The sequence below is a fragment of the Odocoileus virginianus genome, chromosome 29, assembly GCF_023699985.2.
Source record: "Odocoileus virginianus isolate 20LAN1187 ecotype Illinois chromosome 29, Ovbor_1.2, whole genome shotgun sequence".
Lineage (NCBI taxonomy): Eukaryota > Metazoa > Chordata > Mammalia > Artiodactyla > Cervidae > Odocoileus > Odocoileus virginianus.
Window position 1 is genome coordinate 13,795,179 of NC_069702.1, and position 21,184 is coordinate 13,816,362.

The 21,184-nt window shown below is 51.6% G+C and overlaps 1 protein-coding gene and 1 long non-coding RNA gene across 4 annotated transcripts in view; one reads left to right on the forward strand and one right to left on the reverse strand.

The window, feature by feature from the left end:
- The first annotated feature begins 3,868 nt into the window (after window positions 1–3,868).
- Window positions 3,869–6,978, forward strand: LOC139032025 (uncharacterized). The gene is made up of 2 exons (XR_011484567.1): window positions 3,869–5,942; window positions 6,659–6,978. It is a non-coding gene; the product is annotated as an uncharacterized lncRNA (long non-coding RNA).
- A 3,518-nt stretch (window positions 6,979–10,496) lies between these two features.
- Window positions 10,497–21,184, reverse strand: part of PPP2R2C (protein phosphatase 2 regulatory subunit Bgamma) — a 161,740-nt gene continuing 151,052 nt past the window's right edge. For all 3 annotated transcript variants that reach the window (XM_070458148.1, XM_070458149.1, XM_070458147.1), the window contains exon 9: window positions 10,497–13,275. In XM_070458148.1, the coding sequence (XP_070314249.1) occupies window positions 12,984–13,275 (292 nt within the window). In that variant the 3' untranslated portion in view covers window positions 10,497–12,983. The remainder of the gene's footprint in view (window positions 13,276–21,184) is intronic.

Consider the following 21,184-nt stretch of genomic DNA (forward strand, 5'->3'; position numbering starts at 1 on the left):
CAGTTTGAAGTTCTTCTGTTGTTGAAGCTGACTACTGCTGCTACTGCTAAATCACTTCAGTAGTGTCCGACTCTGTGCGACCCCATAGACGGCAGCCCACCAGGCTCCCCCATCCCTGGGGTTCTCCAGGCAAGAACACTGGAGTGGGTTGCCATTTCCTTCTCCAATGCATGCAAGTGAAAAATGAAAGTGAAGTCGCCCAGTCGTGTCCGACTCTTTGCGACCCCATGGACTGCAGCCCACCAGGCTCCTCTGTCCATGGGAGTTTCCAGGCAAGAGTACTGGAGTGGGCGCCATTGCCTTCAGCAGTGCTGGTGGAGGAGGAGAGTGGCTGTCCTCCAGTTACACGGAGGACAGAAAGGCTCGGTGTTCTGACAACAGTGCCTTTGACAGGTGGAAATTCCCAGGGGCCTCAAACCCTTACTGCAGATGGGGGAGAAGGGGTTATAAATCATATATGATGTGGATGGATGAAAAAATAAAATATACACAGTAGCTACTTTTAGAAAGTAGCAGAGGAAGAGATTAGGATAGTCTTCAAAGGGTATGTAGTTAACGTTTTTATAATAAAATGTTGGGATGAAAAGTTGCCCCACAATCTACCATTTGTGTACCCAACCACTAGTATTTTGACGTGTCCTTGGGAACTCGCTTATGTTACTTTCTTAAAAGTGGTGTGAAGAACTTCCAGATGGTCCATTGGTTGCGACTTCACCTTCCAATGCAGGGGGTGTGGGGGTTCTATTCCTGGTCAGGAGTTAAGAGTCCACGTGCCTCACAGCCAAAAAAAAACAACAACACCCAAAACATAAAACAAAAGCAACAAATTCAACAAAAGCTTTAAAAACGGCCCACATTAAAAAAAAATGTAAAAAAAAAAAAAAAAAACGGGATATGAACCTAAAATTCTCCACCATTAGTGTGGGAGAGATCTTTAGGTAGGTCTGAGGGCCCCATTCCATACCCTTCTTCACATTGGTTGGCCTCCTTTGCTGAGTTTTCCTGGGGGACTTCTATCCCCTCTAATCTCTGGCCCAAGCCTGGGTCAAAACCCTCTCCCTGGGTTCCCTGTTACTCATGTGAGCCTGGACCAGGGTGGCACACAGCATCGTGAGTCCGGCTGGCTTACGAGGAGGTAACACTCTCCCTGGGCCCCTGGGCCGTGGATCGCTCTTCAGGGCCCTGGGAGGAGAGGGCTTGCCCCAGCCCCCCTCGCCGCAGCCCCGCTCGCTGGTTTCCCACCACGCGCTGCCCCGTGTATCCCTGCTGGGCAGGAGCCCCTTCCTCGACACCCAGCGGAGACCTCAGGCTCCTGCCTGTTCCACTTCCCCTTCCTTCTTGGCTCCTTCCCATCCGGCTTCCAGGTAGAAGCCCTTGTCCACACCCTAAAATCGCCCTACCCCGGGTAAGCCCAGCATTTATATTCTGCTCAGTCTCACCCCTGCCTCTCCGGGCCTCTCTGCAGCTCTGGTCCCAGCACTGAGCTTCCCACCAGCCCCACCGCAGGGCTGCAGACCACCCCCTAACGCCGGGGCTTGAGGACAGGGGAAGCCATGGATGGGGTCTGGCTCCTGGTCTTGGGACCCTTCTCAGGCCTGGGGCACTGGCCCAGTCTGTGCTTCTCCCTAAATCCTAGACTTGGGTACCCGCTCTCCTTTTCTTTTCACTTCCGGGCTGCCTCCCCCATTCTGCCCTTGGGGATTCTGCCCCACCCCCCAAGGTGGTGTCTGGTTGCCCCAGATCCCCTTTGAATGCTGCTCTGGGGAGGACAGGCCAGGTCCTTTGATGGTGACCAGTCCCCCCAGGCAGGAGTGACAGGGCCTTGCGTGTGGGCCAGTGGTAGGGTCCGAGTCCCCAGATCCCAGCACCCACAGACCCTTGGCATGGCTCCTGGGACTCCACCCTCACCCAGAGGTGCCCCCCAGAAGCCCTTGGAGTCCTGCTATCTGCCTGTTATCCCCTAAAGTGAGAGGGTTTTTTGGTTTTGTTTTTATTAAAACTCCCCACCTCCCTGTTTAGCCTCCTTGAGGGTCTCTGTCCCCACCATGGGGTCTGAAGTCCCCACCCAGGCAAGTAATTGACACCCATGGGACCTAGAAACTCTCAGAGGTTCTCAGCGCTCCGGCTAAAGCTGCGTCCCTGTATGACCCCCTCCACACAGGGGTGCCTTCACCTCTCCTCACAGACTCACCTGTCTGCCTCTCCTCAGGCTGGACCCGCACCCCAGCTGCCCCTTCTCCTGAGTTTCCTGTCCTCTTTGGGACTTGTTGGGCCGTGTTCACGGTCAGTACCTTTGCTGAGTCATTTTCTGTCCTGTGTGTGTATGTTTGATGGTGACTCATTGCCACCACCGCAGAATCAGACCCTGATCCTATTGTAACGGGCATGCTGAGTGGGCATCAGTCTTTTCCATCTTTAGGACTGTTTGCTTGCAGCTCACAGAAATGAACTGGCCGACTCTGGCTGAAAAGTCCTATTGGAACTGAAAACAAGGGCTTCTTTGCGAGTTGTTTGATCACAAGCATTGCTATCGAACTTAGGTCTGGCTGCTCGCTGCTCAAAAATCAAAACACAAGCGGCAAATGTTGGTAGAAATGGAAAACACTGCTTTTAATCAGAAAGCCAACAATTTGGAGAGATGAGGATCAGGGTCCGCAGAAAATCAACTCTAAAGGTTTTCCTTGGCCATGAAAGTTTTTCAAAGATAAAACGGGATGTAATCTTAGTTAATCATTGAGATGGGAGATGGGTAAGGTCATCACTTCTCCCCTTGTTACAGCTTCTTTGCAGCCTTATCGAGTCCTTGTGATCTTTCTTTAGATACTGTCTTGTTCACACACTTTGTCTGTGAGATCACTGAAGGAGAAGCCAGGGAAGAGATCTGGTCATCTGTTAATTACTTATTCTTTATTTCTACCCTTTGGATCTACAGAAGAAACCAACTCATTAGGCAAGGTATTGTGTGATTCAAAGATCTGAAAGGTGAGCTTGGGCCATAGGTGAGTAGACCATGGTGGTGAGGGGGGCGGTGGCCTGGTTTAAAAATTAGTCTCAATGTAGCTTTGCTAAAGTGACAAGAGAAAAGGGGTTTCCTGCTGAGGGCTGTTTCCCGTAAAGAGCTGCTTACAAATCCCCCTCCGTCAGATAATCATTTCATTTCTAGGGGATTATGGATGAAGGTCCGTCTTCATCCGCGTCATGCTGAGACTGGGGCCAAGGTCTCAGCTGAAAGATAACATGAGTTTGAAGCATCTCTCTGAGGACAGTTTTAGTTGCCTGTTTACATATACAGCAGAACAAGCACCTACATTATTTTGATGCTCATAAAGATATAGATGATGAGCAATAACGTTCATCTCATTCTCTTGAGGCTAGTTCTCGGAATTGTTCTAGCCCGAGATTCAGTGCTGCTCAGGATGGAACGTCTTAGGTCACGGCTGCAGCCTGGCCATCATGCTGTTCCCTCTGCTGGCAGTTATAGCATCTGTAAAACGGCTCAGGAATGTACATCAGATACTGAATCTGTGACTGTAGGGTCCTAAACAGTGTCAGACTTTATTTTGGGGGGCTCCAAAATCACTGCAGATGGTGATTGCAGCCATGAAATTAAAAGACACTTACTCCTTGGAAGGAAAGTTATGACCAACCTAGACAGCATATTAAAAAGCAGAGACATTACTTTGCCAACAAAGGTCCGTCTAGTCAAGGCTATGGTTTTTCCAGTGGTCATGTATGGATGTGAGAGTTGGACTGTGAAGAAAGCTGAGCGCCGAAAAATTGATGCTTTTGAACTGTGGTGTTGGAGAAGACTCTTGAGAGTCCCTTGGACTGCAAGGAGATCCAACCAGTCCATCCTAAAGGAGATCAGTCCTGGGTGTTCATTGGAAGGACTGATGCTGAAGCTGAAACTCCAATACTTTGGCCACCTGATGAGAAGAGTTGACTCATTGGAAAAGACCCTGATGCTGGGAGGGATTGGGGGCAGGAGGAAGAGGGGACGACAGAGGATGAGATGGCTGGATGGCATCACCAACTTGATGGACATGAGTTTGAGTAAACTCCGGGAGTTGGTGATGGACAGGGAGGCCTGGCGTGCTGCAGTTCATGGGGTCACAAAGAGTCGGACACGACTGAGTGACTGAACTGAACTGAACTGAATCTTTGACTGCTTGAGTCTGTTCTTCTGTGACTCAGGGAGGCCTGAGAGACTTCAGTATCTCTGTGAACAAGAGGCATGAGACACAGAGGGGCCTTAGTACTTGGTAGGACCCGCAGGGTTCTGCTCAGTTCCAGCATTGGAAGGAAGCAGCATCACTCCGTTTTCCTTTATCTCTCGGAAGTCCCCTTCTTCTCTGGTAGTGAAGCCCTGATCTTGAGCTGGACCTTTGGAACAGCCCTGTTTCCAGCCTCCCCTGCCATGTCCCTATTTCTGGCTACTGGGAGCAATTAGAACATTCTCCTCCTGGCCTGAGAGTCAGGGGAGAGGTTGGGTTGGCTTCACTTGGGTCATCCACTGACCCCATGACTTAGCAGGGCAAGACACCTGGGCCAACACTGCACCCAGCCTGCACACATGAGGGAACAGAAATTTCTCCCAAACCAGTTCATAGCCCAATCACCAGTAGAAGGGAAAGTGGCTGGTGCTGGTGATGAACAGCACTGTTACCTTGCCCTCCCAGGTTGCAGGGAATCCAGGCTCTGGCCAGCAGTGCCAGGGGACCCAGGGATGCATGCAGATCTCAGACCATCCTCCTAGGGGATGTTGTTGGTCCTGCTCAGCCTCCTGCAGCAGGCCCTCTTCCTCCCCCACCTCCGCCTCCCCCAGCCCCTCCTCCCTCCTACAGGCTGTCTTCCCATCCTTCTCACAAGGTCTCCATTCTCAGTACAGACACATGCTACCCTGATTTCCCCCAGGGGACCGAGCTGCAGGGTTTAGCAAGACTTCCCTGAAGCTTGGTCCCAGTGTGAGGGAAGAGCAATGATGTCTTTAAACAGGCTTTCAGGGGGCCCAGGTTCTGTGCTGACCACATATGCAAGGATCTTCTTGTTTAATCTGCACTACCCCATGAGATAGGTACTAACATTCTCCATGCTTTGCGGATGAGAAAACTGAGGTGTGACAAGGATTGGTAACATCCCCAAGATCCAGAGCTGCCATCCGGGCCAGGATTTGAATCCCTGAGCTGAACACCAGTGTCCCCACCCTGAACCACTTAGCCTCTGTGCTGCTCACCTAGTGGGTGCCCAGAAATCCGTCGTTGAACGAACAAATGAGTGATTAAGCAAAGACAAAAGGTGAAGTCAGTTCTTGTTTGGCACATCTATAAATAATGCAGTCATTTGCACCTCTCACAGGCATTACACGTGTGTGAAATGAATAAGTCACTTCTCCAAACATCCACCTCCATTTTGCATGTTTGGACATCTTTTTGCTTAATTTTGCTAATGGATTCCGTTCCATTTTTATTTTCACTTGTGCCCTTCCAATATTGCTGCCTTTTGTAGATGTCAGTTCTTTGAAATCCATCATGTCACTTGACTGTGTGGGCCCTGTGTGGAAATCTAACAGCATCCAGGTAGAGACAATGGGGCTTTGTTTTTTAAAAAGGACATGGCTGTTTGAAATGAATCACTCACAACTGGGGCAATTATCTGGAGCTCTGAAAGCTTCTCGGTTGCTAGGAAACCACCTCTCCAAGCTGGTAAGCCTTTGCTGAAGTTTTCATCAAGTGGTTGAACTTCTGCAGGTCCTGACCCAGCCTGCCATTCTAAGAGGCGTTCCTGGCAGAGGACAAGCAGGAATCATGGCCCAAAAACATCCCTCAGACACCACCCATGGGGACCTAAAGTGGTGCAGTGGTTCAGGACCCAGAGTGGTTCAGTCCAGGACAGAGTTTGGAGACACGCTGCCTGGGGTCAAATCCTGGCTCCAGCACTCACAGGTTTGTGGCCTTGTGAGAGGTACCCCTTCTCTCTTGCTGCCTCAGTTTCCATCTCTGTTAGATGAGCATCCTCTTTCATGGTGAGTTGCAAATGAAATGATGCATGCGATGCTCTCAGCACAGTGCCTGGAGCAGCCCACAGCTCAGAAGTATCTGCTGTTAATACAATAATGACTAATGACCTGACCTGTGCTGGGTAAGAAAGCTGATGGGGCAGCTGGGCAGCTCACTAGAGGCCCGCATTCCAGGTCAAGCCTCAAAGAGTGGCCAGTGGGCATCAGGAGCCTCAGAGCCTTCAGGGCTCAGGGAAGATGGGGCGACAGCTAGGCTTTCATCTGAGCAGAGGCTGGTCTGTAGTTGGGAGAGATTGGGGAGGGAAACAGAGTTTAGGTCTTATTCCACGCACCTTTGAAGAAAAGTTATGACCAACCTAGAGAGTATATTAAAAAGTAGAGACATTGCTTTGCCAGTAAAGGTCAGTCTAGTTAAAGCTATGGTTTCTCCAGTGGTCATATATGGATGTGAGAGTTGTACTATAAAGAAAGCTGAGTGCCGAAGAATTGATGCTTTTGAACTGTGGTGTTGGAGAAGACTCTTGAGAGTCCTTTGGACAGCAAGGAGATCCAACTAGTCCTGTTAGGGGAAGCACACTGATTGAAACTGCCCACCCTGGCCAGGCACCATAGCAACCATTTGCATGAATTGTATTATGACAGGAGATCCTGATAAGGAATATGGAACTAATAAGCCACCACCAGCCGGAAGAGTTCGGGAAAGGTCGAGAAGAGACCCTGCCTGTCCATCCACTTCCCAGAATCCCTCTCGCTAGCATCCATCTTGGCTGAGTGATGCGTGCGCCACCAGGAAAGACTCTGAATTAGAATGATTGGCCAAAGCCACCCGGAAACTATCTCATCACCATAAAACCCAAGACTGCGAACCACGCGGCAGAGCAGTTCTCCTGGGTTCCCTTACCCTCCTGCTCTCCACCCGGGTGCCCTTTCCCAATAAAGTCTCTTGCTTTGTCAGCATATGTCTCCTCGGACAATTTGTTTCCGAGTGTTAGACAAGAGCCCAGTTTCGGGCCCTGGAAGGGGTCTCCCTTCCTGCATCAGTCCCTCCTAAAGGAAATCAGTCCTGAATATTCACTGGAAGGACTGATGCTGAAGCTGAAACTCCAATACTTTGGCCACCTGATGCGAAGAGCTGACTCATTTGAAAAAACCCTGATCCTGGGAAAGATTGAAGGTGGGAGGAGAAGGGGACAGCAGAGGATGAGATGGTTGCATGAAATCACCAACTCAATGGACATGAGTTTGGGTAAGCTCTGGGAGTTGGTGATGGACAGGGAAGCCTGGAGTGCTGTAGTCCATGGGGTCACAGAGAGTTGGACATGACTGAGCAATTGAACTGAACTGAACTGGACTGCTCACCTTGTGACTTGCCCATAGCTCAGCCCAGCGCCTTGCTTAGAGGAGGGGACCCATCTACACGTGCAGCTCCCCACTGGTCCCTGGCCTTCTAGGAGCCCCACTCACCCCTCTGTGCCACCATCTGGCTGCCAGCCCCCAAGTATTGCCCAGAGCACCTTGGCAGGGCCCTCCACCCTGGCTGCCCTCAAGAAAGGCAAGGTGGAAGCTGGTCCCACCTTTACTGCTGGGGTTTAGGCAGGTGTTTGGATCTTTCTGGGATCCTCATCTGTGAAAGTGGGCAGGAATCTGCTGAAAAGGTTGACTGTGAGATCAGAATGAAGGTACCTGAGTGCGTTCATTTCCCAGGGTCACTGTGGCAAAGGGCCACAAACTGAGTGGTTTAAAACAACACACGTCTTCTCCTACAGCTGGGGGCTCAGAAGTCCCACGTGGTCTTGTGAAATGAAAATGTCTCCTGCCAAAGGAATCACTAAGAAATGTCACAGCCATCCACGATCACTGGCCTCCAAACATGAATGAGGGCTCCCCAAACTGCAATCCAACGGATGCTGCCCCTCCCCAGTGGTGGTGGCTGAGGAGCTGGGGGAATGCAAGAAGCAGCCACTTGCCACTCCTTAAGGTGAACAAGCAAGCAGGATTGGCCCCAGGGAGATGAGGTGCACAGGAAAAGAATGAATTCAGGGAGCCCACAGGCTTGCATCTCCGCATGCATAGAAGGCTTAATTCCGCGATACCTGATCTTTGATGTTCAGACTGCCTGCTCCTGTTGCAAACTTGTATATACCCTGATTTCCCCTCCTACCTCCTTGGAGCAGTTTTCTCAGAGATAACTGAGATGCTGTCTTCCGTGTTCGGAGTCCTAAACATTCCCACCATAACTGTCAACTTTCAGGTTGTGACTATATTTTTTAGTTGACAGTCTCACTGGGCTAAAATCCAGGCGTCGGCAGGACTGTGCTCCTTCTGGAAGCTTTAGGGGAGAATCCATTTTCTTGCCTTTTCTGGCTTCTGGAGGCCACTCACACTCCTTGGCCTGTGGCCCCTTCTTCCATCTTCAGAGCCAGCAGTGGAAGGGGAAGTCCTCTTTGCTTGCTGCCTCTCCCTGTGAGTACAGTCAACAGAGGTTCTCTACTTTCTGGAAGTCCTGGGACAGACTGGTCTCCGCTGGATAACCAAGGATACACTACCCATTGTGAAGCCCTGTACCAAGGTCGCAGGATAAGAATCTCTGAAACTGACCAAGCTGCATAGCAACTGTTGCCATGAGCCTCCAGATCTAGATCTGCCAGTTCCCTGATCCCATATTATGTAAAATACCCACCCTACTATCCACCTTATAGCATCCTAACCAATCACCTAATGCCACCATTCCAGGAGAAATTTCCTCTGTCTTGAGGCTATAAATATTAGCTGCTAGCCTGTGAAAAGGTTCAGCTCTCCCTTGGGCTGGCCCTCTGTGTCTCCCATTCTAATAAACTTTCTTCTCCTCTCATTCTGCCTCATGTCTGGAAATTCTTTTCCAACCCACGCACGGACCACAACACCCATCTCAGGTCCATAACCTTAATCACACCTGTGAAGTCCCAGAGGGGGTGCTCAAGTCAGTGCTGGGTGGGGCTGAGATCAGGGTGTCATCACTATTGTCTAGGCATCCACCTGTGCTTTCATCATCTGAGTTTGAATCCAGGCTCCTCCGCTTATGTTCAAGTTCTATGAATTTTGGCACAAGTTAAATCTTAATCTCCCTAAACCTTACTTTTTTCATGTATAAAATGGGCTTAGAAATAGCACTCCCCCTTCTGCCACAAAAGGCATACATGAAACCTAAATGAGATACTATGTGTAAAATCCCCATACAGTGGGGCCACAGAGCTTAACAAGGCATTTTTTAATTACCTCATTGGTTTTCCCTCAAGAAGAAATGGCACCAGTCTCTATTTTTAATCTTTCCTCACGGCTCAGATGGTAAAGAGTCTGCCCTAAATGTGGGTCAGGAAGCTCCCCTGGAGGAGGAAATGGCAACCCACTCCAATATCCTTGCCTGGGAAATCCCATGGACGAGGAGGCTGGTGGGCTACAGTCCGTGGGGTTGCAAAGAGTCAGACACAACTGAGAGACTAACACACACACACACACACACACACACACACACACACACACACACACCTTCTATTTACACACAGGGTTCAGAGAATTTAGCCCCGTGTCCAAGGTCACACAGTCCGGAAGTGGCTTATCCTCCTTTCTCCTCTGTCCTGGAGTGGAGAAGTTGATGGAGAAATAAGTTAATCAAAATCCTGCCAGCAGACCTACTAGGGCAGCTGCTGACTTCCTCCTGCTGGGCCTGAATTTAAAACCTCCTCTTAAAAGTAAAGAGGTGAGGCCTGGGCTCCCAAAAGGAGTGCAGAGGAACCACGGGGGACGTAAAGGGCTTTGCCACACATTCTCCGGCTTATCTCAGCCATCGCAGCAGGCGGGGCTGGGCCTCTCTGGCTTCCAGAACTAATTCAGATGCCCTACAGACTGGCTTCTCCCAGCTCTTGTCCCTTGGGACACGGAGGCACCGTGTCCCACACTGTGTGTAGTGGTACCGCTGGCTGAGCACTATATTAGGAGTTAGCTGGGCCAAACTAGAAACTTGCCTCCAGCATCTCCTAGCTGTGTGATTCTGAGCCAGTTTCCTAACTTCTCTGAACCCCAATTTCCTCAACTGTACCATATTCTCAAGTTGGATGTGAGGGTTAGAAATGATCATTGGAGAATCAGAATATTTGGAAATCATGGTAGGCTATACTAACTTGCTCCAAAACATAACAAAACAAAACAAAATAAAACAACTGCCATTTACTGCGTGCTTATGTGCCCGGCACTGTGATTTGCAGGCCGTTGTCCAATTTAATCTCGCCCTTCCCCCCACAACCCCCAAATCACAAGGTTGGTATTATTATTAGCTCCATTTCCTTGGTGATGAAATCAGAGCTGAAAAGGCTAAAAGCTGCGTTGGGAGCTGGAGGCAGGAAAGCCTGGAGGTGAATCCCGCTTTCCACGTGTGTCCCCACCTGCCATGTGCCTCTTGACGGGACCCATGACCCATTAAAAACAAACAGCATCCTGAGCCTCATTTTCGATGTAACATTTGTTATTTTATTGGAAAAAGCTGGTATTAACATATTTATAATTTTATTCAACAGTTGGATAGTTTGTGAGACACCCAAGAAAACAAGAATGCACCTATGAGTTACAGAGTCCAAAATGGTCAGGCCTGTCTAATCTACCACCACGTACCCGAAGCCACCTAGCAATCAGTCCTTAGAGAGTATTGAAAATGAAAACGAAAACAACCCAACAACTTCACAATGACTATGTGAACATTTGTACATTCAAAAAGAGCAGGAAATTTAAACAGGAAGGAAGCAAAGTTTGTGACTATGTTACTGGCCCTTCTGCCATGTCTAGTTTTACCTCTTCCCTTGTCAACATCATTTTTCAACACACATTTTTATTCACAATGCTTTTATTCGTTACGCTTTGGACATCATTATTTTCCAGGGATCCAAAGACATGCTTTTTCTTCTGAGAAGATCTTTTCCTTTCTTCTCCCTTTTCGGTTTGCTGTCCACAGTTTAAAACAGAGTAAGGAACCAGGAACTGTATTAAGACCTCCTTTTGAATGCAGTGTAAGCTTTGTATTTTGTAGAAATGGTCCATGTTAAATCTATGATCTGATCAGTAACCTCCATCTGCAAATGCAAATTGCCTCTCAGCATCTGAATCACAAAAGGAAATGATCGCGCCAAATATCCGAATAATTGTATAAGGCCCTCAGAGCTGGATTTTGGCTTCAGCAAGATTTCTATACAATTTATCACATTCTTGAACCTCTTTACAAAGGGAAAAAAGGAATCCAATCCTGTGATTGTTAATTTTAATTAGATATGTACATATAATACTATCCAGGTCACCTGGATTTTACAGTGATATATAAACAAACATTCTTCATTCATGTTGATTAAAAAAAAAAATCAATGGACCCATTTCCTTGTGTATTATTGTATGGCTGGAAGTGAGTGCACATGCGTTCTGTGCTTTAACACACACAAAAGTAGACCATTATCCGCTGAGAAAAATCTTGAGTTGGGTCTATTTCCTGGGTTAGGTTACATCTTGTTAAAAAAAAAAAAAAGGTTCAGTCGGGCCTCTGCACTCTGCTTTCTGAATCAAAATGCAAGCAAGCCACGTGGTTCCACTGGGAGTTCCAAGGGCAAAGACAAGTTGGCCTGGTCGGCGGGTGGACCAAACCGATCCTGACAAAGCAAGAGGAAACCATCTTGGAAACGCCGCATTCTCACTGGCCGGCGAGGGGTCAGAAAAGAAAAGGTATCTTAAAATGGTCATAACATGCAATTTTCTTTTGGAGACAGTTCAGTGCATCTGGAAAAGGAGCTGGGGTCCACATCTGGGGTGGAGAGAGGGCAGAGTTCCTTATCACCAAACAGGCGAGGAGACCCGGGGAGGGGGGTCTTCTCCTTTCTGCGTCTCAGTTCTCCCCGACCTTCATCATCGTCCTACCTGCTCTGTCCTGCTTCACAAGATGGAGAGATGTTTCCAGAACCTTCCAGGCTGGAATGTTGCTTTAACATGAGCCACCAACGTGGTGGGATGGAAAGGGTCTTGTGGGAAGGCCTGGATGGAATTCCTGGCCCCTCCTTGGTTGGTGCAGGCCTGGGGCCTCAGGTTTCCCAAGTGCAGAGTGGGGAATGACAAGTTATTCACCTTTAATCCCTGGCATGGAGCCTGGCACTCAGTGTGGAGTTGGCATGTATGGAGGAAATGAATGGGCCCCCACTTCTCAGGGTCATGATGAAGATTCGGGAAGATCATGGAGGGAGCCAGGACGAGTTCCCAGGAGATGCCGAGGACGGCTGCAGAATGACAGGAGAGCGGTCACACAAGCCACAGGGGTTACACCCGCGGGCCTGGAGGACCGGCACCACGCCTAGCACTGGGCAAATGCTCTGAGAAGGGTGGTCAAGTGGTGGAGAAAACAGGCACGCACTGTAGGTGGATTCCACTCCCTTTCCTCTCGAGAAACTCTAAGGGACCTGGGATATTTTGAAAGACATTAAAATAACCTAAAAGAGGAACTGGCAAATTCTCAGCATGAATTCACCATCAAAAATGTAAAAAGGTGAGACCCTCGGCTCTGAGACAGTGGCAACTGCTCCATTTAGCATCAAAAGAATCCCTGGCTGGCTTGTGTGAGCTTCGTTATCTGTCCCCGGAGCCCTGAACTGGGGCCAGTGAGGCGCGCGAGATACACCGCTCCGGGGTCCCAGAGGCCCCCAAGAAAGGAAACCGCTGGCGTGAAAAATGAACGCGCAGACGGAAAACATCCTAAGAAGGTGGGAAAGACTGCACGCGATTAAAGTACGGGATGCAAGAAGTGAACTTCCAGGCCGACGGTCCCGTCGGTTTACTGTGACTCCTTCTTTGTCCTGTCTTCCGACAGAAATCATCCGCGAAGCCGGTCCGGTCCTGGGATGCTTGGAGGGACCCGGCCCGGCACCGCCCCCCGGTGGCCGCTCCGGCGCGCGGCCGCCGCGGTTACCTAGTGCATATCGGAGTTCACCTTGTCCTGGAAGATGTACAGGTTGTTGGTGGCCGCGATGGCGATGATGTTCTCGGCCGGGTGCCAGGCCGTGTGCAGGATCTTCTTGGTGAAGTCCAAGCTGTCCACGCTGATGTCGTCCCGCCGCCGCTTGCCGCCCACGCACACGCGCCGCGGCTTGAGCACCGCCCGGGGCTTGCTGCTCTCACGCGACGCCTCCAGGGTCACATCCCGCTTGGTGTTCCGGTCAAACATGCGGAAGAAGTTGTTGTAGGCTCCGGTCATGATGACGCTGGCGGGAGAAGGAGAGGCAGGCGTCAGGCGGGGCCCCGGAGGAGGAACGAAACCTGTCGCTCCTTCCCGGGACTGCAGAGCCGTCACCCCAGGAATGGGGACCCTGTGGGAGCAGACGGGGGACAGGCCTGCCTCCTCCCACCTCCTCTGGGGGGGTCTCATATCTCCCCCCTCTTATCTCGGCTGCATCAGCACACAGACTTAGACTTAGAGCTGAGAGCGTTGAAGGCTCTGCGCCAAGCCTCGTAAAAACATTCGCTTGTACTTTGCCCTGTATCCCAGGTGAGAGAGCCCTAGACTTTCAATGAGATTAGGCAACAGCAGAAGGAGGGCAAAGGAAAACAAACACAGGGGACACGGGGCTATAAACTCAGCACCGACCAAGTGCAGGTCCCCCGAATCAGCCAGACATGTCTTTCCGGTAGAAACCTAGGACCCTCCTGCAGTCTGAGTAGCTGAGGGACTGAACGATCACGCTGCACACCATCCGTGTGCAGGTGTTTGCAGACCTCCTCCCACCATGTCCAGCTAAAGCGTATTCTCCATTTGTCTATCCACTGCCCACCTCTTCTCCCCAACCTCTCCTAAGGAGAAGGGATTCCTGTTGAATCAGAGAAACGATGTTAATTTACACAGTAAGAGCTGGGAGAGAAAGAATAGCAGCTACATGGATCTGGGCCTGGAGAAGGAAGGGGGTTAAGGATTTGGAGCGTCTGGGGGGTAGAACATATGAAGTCACTGGGGAGGTGGGAACATTCCAGAAAGTAATACTGAGGGTTCGGAAGTGATCCCCTTCAGTGTTCTTCAGGAGAGATGCGGGTCGATTGGAACCCCTCCTCCCTATTGGAGATGAACTGTGCTTCCCAATGGTGTCATTGCTCCCAGAGGAGGCACGAGGACCCCTAGGTTTACAAGGGTTATGCACGCCAGCCATGGCTTCACTATCACCCGAGCTACAGGAATGATCCCACGTGGAGGAGACGCACGAAGGCAGGGGTCCACCTGGGTGGACCAGGAGAGTGTGGGAGCTGAGGCCCCGGCCTGTAGCATCTTTATGGGAGACCTGGGGAAGCCCACCTCCCCGGGGCCCACCTGAGAACAGACAAGTTGTGATTACAAGTCACCTTGCCAAGGCTATGGTTTTTCCAGTGGTCATGTATGGATGTGAGAGTTGGACTATAAAGAAAGCTGAGGGCTGAAGAATTGATGCTTTGGAACTGTGGTGTTGGAGGAGACTCTTGAGTCCCTTGGACTGCAAGGAGATCCAACCAGTCCATCCTAAAGGAGATTAGTCCTGGGTTTTCATTGGTAGGACTGATGCTGAAATTGAAGCTCCAATACTTTGGCCACCTCATGCGAAGAGCTGACTCATTTCAAAAGACCCTGATGCTGGGAAAGATTAAGGGCAGGAGGAGAAGGGAACGACAGAGGATGAGATGGTTGGATGGCATCACCGACTCAATGGACATGAGTTTGGGTAAACTCCGAGAGTTGGTGATGGACAGGGAGGCCTGGCATGCTGTGGTTCATGGGGTTGCAAAGAGTCGGACACGACTGAGTGACTGAACTGAACTCACCTGTGGACCATCTCTTATGTTGGTCTCTGCTGGGTGGGGGTGGCCTGGATGTGGGTTGGGGAGGGAGGCCCTTGCCTGGTCACTAACACTTCTCAGGGAGAGCGGTCCCCCCGGCAGAGGGCAGAGGGGAGGGGGACAGCTGTATCCCCATGTGAGAACCCAGCACTGTGTCTCCTTTCTCATCGATCAATCTGCCCCTCTGAGCTCTGATCCTTCACAGAAAGGACATTTTCCTGGGCTTGGGGCCTGGCGAGTCTGGGCCAGAAGCTCTCTTTCGGTTCCAGCCCACGAGTGGCTCTCTGCCCAGGCTGTGTTTCTCCTGGAGACGCCGTGCACCCATGACCTTCTGCCAGAGCCACAACTGCAGTGTTAGTGATCGGTGCCACCTCCTCTTGACACCCAAACTCTCCCTGACCTCGTGTTCAGAGATGGGTGGGTGGGTGTTTGGGGGCCATGAGGATGGAACACCCCTTGCATAAACTGGCTCTTCTGAGGCTGTTCTGGGGGGCATCCAGGCAGAAGGGGGGTGAGGCTCACTAAGGCCCCAGTAGGGGGCAGAGGGCACATGCCAACAGGGTGGTTGGAGAGGAGCTCCATAAAAGGACTGCTCACACATGTTCTGGAAGGTTCTAAGGGAATCCAGGGAAAGTGCTGTACCCAGGGACTGGTACATTTGTAGGTTTTGAAACCATCCCCCTCCATCCCGCCCCAGGCCTGAGACATGAGGGGAGGGAGGAGTCACAGGAAAGAGAGAGAGAAAGAACCAGAGACAGAGAAATCTGTGTGAAGGGGGTTGTCCTCTGAAGGAAGCTGTGCCCTGAGGGACACGGTTAGCCAAGACGACAGGGAACAGGGGGATAAACGATCCGGCCTCTCTCATCACCCTGTCTCCTTCTACTGTCCCCCATGGTTAAACCAGCCAGAGGCCAGCGGGCACACAGGCCTGTGGCTGCCCCTCGGGGTCAGCATCCAGGCACGGTCTCTTAGGAGGAGGAGGGTGCAGACAGGAGCTGGAGGAGTTGGGGGCGGGGTGGGGGACACCTCTGGGCTCACCTCGAAACACTAATCAATCACCCACAGGCAAGCATCCTCCTGTGCTTCTGTGTCCACACCAGGCGGGGGCCCCTGGGACACGTGTGTCTTGTTTGAGTCCCCAGGGCCTGGCTTGGCCCTCCTAGGGGCAAGTGGTCCTTGGAGGAAAGACCACCCGCAACAACAGCCAACAGGAGCTGACCAAGCAGAGCAAACGCACTGCGCCCCCCGCCCAACCCATGAAGATTGAGGACGCAGTAAATGCTCTGTAAACTAAATGGACTGAAGGGCCAGAAGCTTCTCTTAGTCACGGCCAGACCCGCAGGTTCAGAAGGTACCTGCCCCTCATAGGTGTTAGTGCACTGAGTATCTGCCGAATGAATGAATGAATGAATGAACAAATGACTGACCGAATGAATAAGCGAATGCCATGGAAGGGTCACTCACAGTTACGGCCACACTTGGAAGGAAAGTTATGACCAACCTAGACAGCATATTAAAAAGCAGAGACATTACTTTGCCAACAAAGGTCCGTCTAGTCAAAGTTCTGGTTTTTCCAGGAGTCATGTATGGATGACTCCATACATTGGACCATAAAGAAAGCTGAGCGCTGAAGAATTGATGCTTTTGAACTGTGGTGTTGAAGACTCTTGAGAGCCCCTGGGACTGCAAGGAGATCCAACCAGTCCATCTTAAAGGAAATCAGTCCTGGGTGTTCATTGGAAGGACTGATGCTGAAGCTGAAACTCCAATACTTTGGCCACCTGATGCGAAGAACTGACTCATTGGAAAAGATCCTGATTCTGAGGAAGATTGAAGGTGGGAGGAGAAGGGGATGACAGAGGATGAGATGGTTGGATGCCGTCACTGACTCAATGGACATGAATCTGAGTAAACTCTGGGAGTTGGTGATGGACAGGGAAGCCTGCCATGCTGCAGTCCATGGGGTCACAAAGAGTCGGACACAACTGAGCAACTGAACTGAACTGAAGTCTTAGAGAGGCATGAAATGCCCTGCCTGGACCCCCTCCACCCCCACCCCACACGGACAGGGGACAGACCGGGGGTGAGTGGAGCGGCTTCTCTGACACTATGTGGGGGAGTGATGGGGTGGATTGGGGCTGGCAGTCAAATGGTTCTCCTTTTTAAGAGACTCGTCTAATCCCTGGAGGTGAAGGGAGGGTGGGTGGAGAATTCTAATGTACTTTCTGGCTCTATTCTTTTCTGTTTCAAAATCTTAATTGGTGTGAATAGATCTGAGTGTTGTTGAGACAATGAAATGACAAGTCGCTGGTGGGCGTGAGGAACCCGCCCCTTCCTGGCCCGCTGGCTGCCGGCTGGTTGGTGGAGAGGGTGCCCTCGGCGCTCTCCTTCCCAAAGTGGCCCCTCTTCTCTCCCTGATGTCAGCTCACCCGGGGGAAGACTGGGTGGGCTCCTATGTCACCTAAGTTATGACCCATGAGGGTTCCCGACAGTGCGACTCCCCCAGTGTGGGACAGGGAGAGGGCTGAGAAGACACCCCCAAAGCAGAGAGGATCTGGCACCTGAAAGTCACTGAAGCCCAAGTCTGGGTCTCTGGGGCTGACCTAGGGATGCTGGGTGTGCCAGCAGCTGCCCCTTGGGGTCCAGGCATGTGACCCTTGGCCCAGTCATCACCGAGTGTTGCTGTTCAAGTTGCTAAGTTTTTTCTGACTCTGTGACACCGTGGACTGTAGCCCAACAGGCTCCTCTGTCCTCCACTATCTCCCGCAGTTTGTTTAGATTCCTGTCCATTGCGTCGGTGATGCCATCTAACGAGCTCATTCTCTGCCACTGGAATGCATTCATCACCGCAGTGCCTACCCCTTAACCAGCAGCTCTGCCAGCCGTGGGGCGCCTGTGTTCAGGCTGGAGGAGGGTGGGGTGAAGTCAGCAGAGGGGCCATCCTACCACCCAGTGCCCAAACATCCCAAGGCCAGGGGATGGGGTGGGGGAACATGGGGGATGCATGGACAGGTTGGCCCTGGCCATCATAAGCAGAGTCTCAGGGGCGACCACACAGACCTTGGGAGATGACACAGGGGACCGCTGCCCAGGTTGCACCCTCCGTTGCCCCTTCTTCCTGCCTCTCAGACACAGCAGGGCTGTGAATGAGGAGAGGTGGGCAGGGGAGCGGGTGGCAGAGACCCGGGTACCCTGTGGGTATGAGGAAGCCGGGCCAGAGTCTCCATGTGCAGGACCGACAGAGGGGCAGTGAGCACGGCCAGGAGGGCTTGCAGGACTGGGGAGAGGCCTGGACCCCCGCCCAGGCAGCGCCTTCTGCCAGGTGAGCAAGGTGAGCGAGGAGGAGGCAGAGGCAGGTAGGAGAGAGGGCGAGGTGGGTGAGGTACCAATGTTGTGTGTGTGTGTGTATGTGTGTGTGCGTGTATGCATGTGCACACCTGCAGAGAGAATCCTCAGGCCTAGGGGTCACCAGCCAGGATGACCTCTGACCTCCAGACCCAGGGCAGCAATCCCACCAGGCCTGTCTGGCTCAGCAGACAAGAGGGGGCCTGCCCGGGACCCCGCCAGATGCCCTGTTACAGCTCCAGCTGGTGAGCACTGGGGTAGGACTCTGCAGGCTGGGTCACAGGGCTGGCCCATGCAGCTTTCCTGTCTGTAAGACGAGTGACAAGGGCCCCAGCCCCTGGTGAGAATAGCCCCAAGAATGGACTAGATAATATGCTAAAACACTTAGAACAGTGCTGGGCTCAGTAAATTCCACCTCCTCTTACGTGTTAAATGCCAACAGGTATTTGTGGTGCTAGAGAAGACTCTTGAGAGTCCCTTGGGCAGCAAGGAGATGAAACCAGTCAATCCTAAAGGAAATCAACCCTGAATATTCATTGGAAGGACTGATGCTGAAGTCACAGAGGATGAGATGGTTGGATGGTGTCACCGATTCAAAAGACATGAGTTTGAGCAAACTCCAGGAGATAGTGAAAGACAGGGAAGCCTGGCATGCTGACATCCATGGGGTCACAAAGAGTTGGACATGACTTAGTGGTGGAACAATGAACAACATTTATGGATTCTAACCATCCCTGTGGCCAACCTGTCTGACTAGGAGCCCAAGACTATGGAAGCAGAAGGAGGCAGTGGGTGACAGATTCCCAGAGAAGGGTGCTGTCTGCTGAGGGGCTGGGCTGGGGGGCCTCACCCTTCCCTCTGTGCCTGCAGGGACAAGAGAAGGGAGAAGACAGACCCCTGGTTCTCCAGGGGGCAGTTCACGGAACCCAGTGGGTACTATCACACCACACCCACCCTTCTCCTGAGCCACCAGGGAAGGGAGAGTGAGATCATTAAAGTCACTTGCAAGCCACACCACTGCTAATCCTCCTTCCATTCAGGTGCAGGATCCAGAGGACACCCCTGGGGAGGAGGGAGACGCCCACACACCGGCAGAGGGAGGGGTCTCTTCCACCTCGGACCACCAGGTCCCAGCATCCTGCAAACCACGCCAGGGCAGACTGACCCATCGCTCCCATTCTTAGGTGTGCTCTAACAGCCCCAGAAGGTTCTTTTAACAGGGAAAGGGGGAGTCCCTGCCCTGGCTTGCCTCTAAGCAAGTTGCTTCACCTCTGCCAGCCTCGTTTTCCTCGTCTGCACCTGAGGATCACAGCCTTGGCTGCCCTAGTCCTCGCCTCTCTTCTTTCCACTGGGAAAGACTCCTGCCCCATCCCTGTGGGGCTGGAGGGTCTGTCAATCATGACGCTCTACTGCCCCCTTCTGGCCAACTGTGGCTTGCCACAGATCCTGTCCATGCTGAACGGGTGCAAAAGTGAGCATGTGACCCCAACAAAGCCAATCAGATCCTTCTCTGAGAAATTTTCCATATACCTAGAAGGGGAATTGTGGTCCGGAAGGACAAAGGAAGGGGGACTATTTGGGGTAAACATCCCTAACTGCAAGGGGGAGCCAGCCATAGTCAGGGAGGAAGAACCTAGTGTGTAAGAAGCAGGGAGGCTCTGAGATGGGCGTGGACAGAGAAGAAATGGCCCCAAAGGTACAGCGTGAGCGCTGAGATAGTCTTGCTGGAACTTATCAGAACAAACTCAGGCTTGTCTGATTCCTGCAACTGGAAGATGCTTAAAGTGTTAGACGCTCAATCATGTTCAACTCGTGGACACTCTGTGGCCTGCAGCCTGCCAGGCTCCTCTCTCCATGGGATTCTCCAGGCAAGGATACTGGAGTATTCTTTCATTCCCTTCTCCAGGGGATCTTCCCAGCCCAGGAATCAAACCTGGGTCTCCTGCATTGCAAGGAGATTCTTTACCATCTGAGCCACCAGGGAAGCTGGGAGATGCTCAGTTGACACAAATCCCCTTTTCCCAGGCAGAAAGAATCAAGGAGAACTTCCTAGAAGAGATGGCACTTGAGGTGGGTCTTGAAGGCTCAGCGGGGTTCTTTAAGACAAAACAGACAACAGACCCATGTGCACCAATCATTGGACCGTCCACTGCCATATAGAGCATGCATGACCTTGCCAGGAGTGTCACACACAAGGTCTCATCCTCAAAGCAGCCCTTGAAAGACGTGGTTTATCCGAACGACTTTCCATGTGAGCAGACTCAGAGAGATCAGCTTGGGAAAGATTGAAGGCAGGAGGAGAAGGAGAAAGAGGATAAGATAGTTGGATAGCATTATCAACTCAATGGATATGAGTCTGAGCAAACTCCAGGAGATAGTGAAGGACAGGGAAGCCTGGAGTGCTGCAATCCATGGGGTCGCAAAGAGTGGGACACGACTGAGCGACTGAACAACAATTAAGCAAGTAGCTGGAGCCTGGGAGAGTGTGGTCTGGAAATCTAGGGTGTCGGATCCAAGAGCCTCCGCTCTTTCCTGACCCCAGGCTGCCCATTCGAGCCTTGCTGGAGTGGGGTAAGAGGCACTGTGAGTGTTAACAGATGTCCACTAGCTCTTTGCTGCCACGCATACAGTTGGGATGCTGGAAGTTTCCCATTAACATAAGAAGGACAGGAAATGCTAAGCTACAGCATTCAGAAGGTTGGCTTTGGTCTGCAAGGGTGGGGGCCCTGAAGGGCATACTTGCTTCTCCCCTTAGCCTCTGAGCTCTTGGAAGGCAGGGATCAGGCTTTATTTATCTTGGGATCCTCCTCTATGGGCTTTCCTGGAGGCTCAGACAGTAAAGAATCTGTCTGCAATGCAGGAGACCTGGGTTCAATCCCTGGGTCGGGGAGATCCCCCGGAGAAGGGAATGGCAACCCACTCCAGTATTCTTGCCTGGAGAATTCCATGGACAAAGGAGCCTGATGGGCT